The sequence below is a fragment of the Papaver somniferum genome, chromosome 4 (genome assembly GCF_003573695.1).
Source record: "Papaver somniferum cultivar HN1 chromosome 4, ASM357369v1, whole genome shotgun sequence".
NCBI classification, from domain to species: Eukaryota; Viridiplantae; Streptophyta; class Magnoliopsida; order Ranunculales; family Papaveraceae; genus Papaver; species Papaver somniferum.
The window spans coordinates 93,607,589-93,610,790 of NC_039361.1; the positions used below are offsets into that span (position 1 = coordinate 93,607,589).

A 3,202-nucleotide genomic window follows, 5' to 3' on the forward strand; every position below is an offset into this window, starting at 1 on the left:
ATTGTTGGTCACTCAAATACTGAATGTCGCAAGAAGCCAAAGTCTGCAGCTAAGAATACTGACATTTCTCAACAGCTTGCTACAGTTCTTGCTACAACTGTTCAGCATAATAACACTGGTAAGGAATGGCAGATAGTTAGAAGAAGGAAGAAACGCAAAAATGCTCCATTATTCCTGTGGTCCCTGAAGTTTCAGTCAATTCTGGGGATGGTCCGGCAAACCCCTCAACTGTCAAGTTGTGAGCATAACAGACACTGTTGAGTTGGAACAGCAGTTACAAGATAACTAAGAGAAATATGAAGATGATTTGCGTAAGGCTTATGCTGTGTTTGAGAAAAACAAGCAAGCCATTTTATCACACTCAGTTTTAGTAAGTAAGGCAAGGTCGATGAGTACTTCTGCTCTGAACGCTAAGTCAGGTGGTAATGTCGAATTGGCAAGAACTAGACTTACTCATCCTGATAGGATTGTTGTTACATCTTTGTCTACACCTTTGTGTGATGCTCTTGAAGAAATCTCAGAATATACCTCTCATAATAAAGTTTAATATCCTTGGTGAAGGTAGTAACAAGGGAACTTTGGTACTGGGAAAAGTTGATGAAACTGCCAAGCAAGCTAAGCACAATCAAATAATAGCGCTACAGGCAAGAATTGCTGCTTTGAAGGATACAGACTCTTTATCTGACTCTGAAGGCAACTATGAGTTAGGTATTCGTGCTAGAAGAGGTACTTCAACATGTATCAAATCCTCCTCACATTATGATAAATCAACTAAGCTTTCCAAACATCAAAACCCTAAAGTTTAATTATGCGGGTTTTATTTTGGAATATTAATGGTGTTGCTCGTGAAGCAGCACAGTCTAAGTTAAAAGAGTTAATAAGGGACTTCAAACCAGATGTGTTTTGTCTTGCTGAGCCGAAAGTGAAAGTTCTGCAAATTATGGTAGAAAATTAATAACAGAAGGTTACTCCCCAGATATTATTCATAATTCATCTTGTTCTAGTATTGCGAATCTCTGGATTTGTTACACGAATGGGCTGAATGTTTCGGTTGTAAATACAAGTAAACAAGCTATTATAGTTGCGGTGGAGGGTGTGCATGTTTCATTTTTCCATGATAGTTATGTACAAGTGACAAGAAGAAGACTTTGGCAGCAGTTGGATATGCAAGATACGGTGACCCCGTGGCTGGTCATGGGGCACTTTAATTGTATTCTGCGTTTGGATGAGAAGAAAGGAGGGCGTGAAACAAGATCTGTTGTCATTAATGAATTTAGTGACTGGATGGATGAGAACAATCTCTTTGAAGCTGATTATTTGGGCAACAAGTTCACTTGGACGAATGGTTAATCTGGAACTGACAAAATTATAAGTAAACTTGATCGTGATATCATTAATTCTGCTTGGTTAACTAAGTTTGAGAATTGGAGGTGTAAAGCTCTTCTTATGGAAGTTTCCGACCATTCTACTCTCTTAGGTTATCCTTTTCTTATTCCCAGACCTCAACGATCTCCTTTCAGAGTTCAAAAGATGTGGTTCTTACATCAAGATTTTCTTGGTATGTTTAGTCAGAGTTGGAATGAGCTTGTTCATGGGTGTACCGATTCATTTTTCCTTATAAGTTGAAGAGACTGAAGGTTGCGATGAAGGGTTGGAACCTCAGGGTTTTTGGAAATATCCATTCTCGTTTAAAGCAGGATCAGCTGCGTTTTGAGACTGCAGCTCGTATTTCAGACGAGGACCCCAGTGACATGGATAAACTTAACTCAATGAAAGCGGTTATGGCTGTGTTGAGTGAGATGCGTTTACAGCAGGTTACTATGCTTAAGAAAAAATCTCGTAATCAATGGATGGTGGAAGGCTCGAGTAACACCAGTTTTTTCCACAACTCTATTCTCATTAGGAGAAGCAATAATACCATTTCTGAGCTAGTTGATTCTAATGGTTGTTGTATTACTGACTATGATCAGTTACAGAACCATGTAGTTCAATACTACGATGACAAATTTAATGGCTAGGAGGAAAATATTGATGGTGATTTGTTTGATTATGAACATGATTCCATATCTGCTGAGGAAAGTATAGCCATGGATATTATTCCTACCCCAGATGAGATTCGACAAGCTGTTTTCGACCTTGGAGCTGATAGTGCGCCAGGTCCCGATGGTTTCTCTGGGTGTTTCTATCGCCATTGCTGGGATATTATTCAGGAGGACTTAATCAAGGACATTATGCACTGTTGGAACAGTGGTCATATTCCGAATGGTGTTAACTCCTCTTTAATCATTTTGCTTGCAAAGGTACGGGGCGCTAATACTCTTCATAACTTTAGACAAATAGGTCTTAGTAATTTTTTCTTCAAAATTTTCACTAAGATTCTAGCTACTATACTTGGTAGTGTTCTAGACAAGATGGTGTCGGAGGAACAGGTTGCCTTTATGAAAGGACGCAATATTCATGAGAACATAAGCTTGGCCTCAGAAATGGTTAATGAGTTGCACATTAAGCGTAAAGATGGTAATATTGGTCTAAAGCTTGACATTTCTCAGGCTTTTGACACGGTGAGTTGGTCTTTTGTGCTAGAAGTTTCCGTAATTATGGATTTTATGAGAATTGGTGTTCTTGGGTTCTTAATATCTTGCAATCGGCTAGAATCTCTATTCTTTTGAATGGTAGTCCGGAGGGTTATTTCAAAATTAATAGGGGTTTGCGTCAAGGAGATCCTCCTTCTCCCTTGATTTTTGTCTTGATTGAAGATGTTCTTAGCAGAAATATTACGAAGCTTTTTCGTGATAACAAGATGTCTCCTATGGTTACAAGAGGTGGTGTTTCTCCTACTCATCTTTTCTTTGCTGATGACATTATGATTTTTTGTAAAGGTAATTTAAAAAGTCTTCATAATCTTGTGGACTTATTGGGAAAATACCAGCGTGCCTCGGGTCAGACTGTTTGTCGTCAAAAGAGTAAGATTTATTATGGTGGTGGTTCTTCGAGTAGGTGTACTTATCTTGCAAATTTTTTGGGGATGAGTATTGCTACTTTTCTGAATCGTTACTTGGGGGTCCAAATTATGCCAGGTACAGTTCGTTATCGCCATATTTGCAATGTCATTGAGAAGATTAAGAATCAGCTTGCTGGATGGAAGGGGGGACTCTTATCTTTTCATGATCGTATTGTTTTCGTTAAATCTGTCATTGCCAGT

At 38.7% G+C, this 3,202-nt stretch overlaps 1 protein-coding gene across 1 annotated transcript; it reads left to right on the forward strand.

Annotated features, from left to right (window-relative positions):
* Window positions 1-1,643: 1,643 nt before the first annotated feature.
* LOC113272823 lies at window positions 1,644-2,669 on the forward strand. The gene is made up of 2 exons (XM_026522620.1): window positions 1,644-1,814; window positions 2,019-2,669. Exons 1-2 carry the CDS (start codon window positions 1,644-1,646, stop codon window positions 2,667-2,669), a joined length of 822 nt encoding a protein of 273 aa, XP_026378405.1.
* Window positions 2,670-3,202: the final 533 nt, after the last annotated feature.

Bases quoted from the DNA above. Each gene is read 5' to 3' on its own strand.
- LOC113272823 (XM_026522620.1), top strand. From the start codon at position 1,644: ATGAAGGGTTGGAACCTCAGGGTTTTTGGAAATATCCATTCTCGTTTA. The intron at 1,815-2,018 runs GTTACTATGCTT...TTTAATGGCTAG, and splicing joins GTGAGATGCGTTTACAGCAG to GAGGAAAATATTGATGGTGA.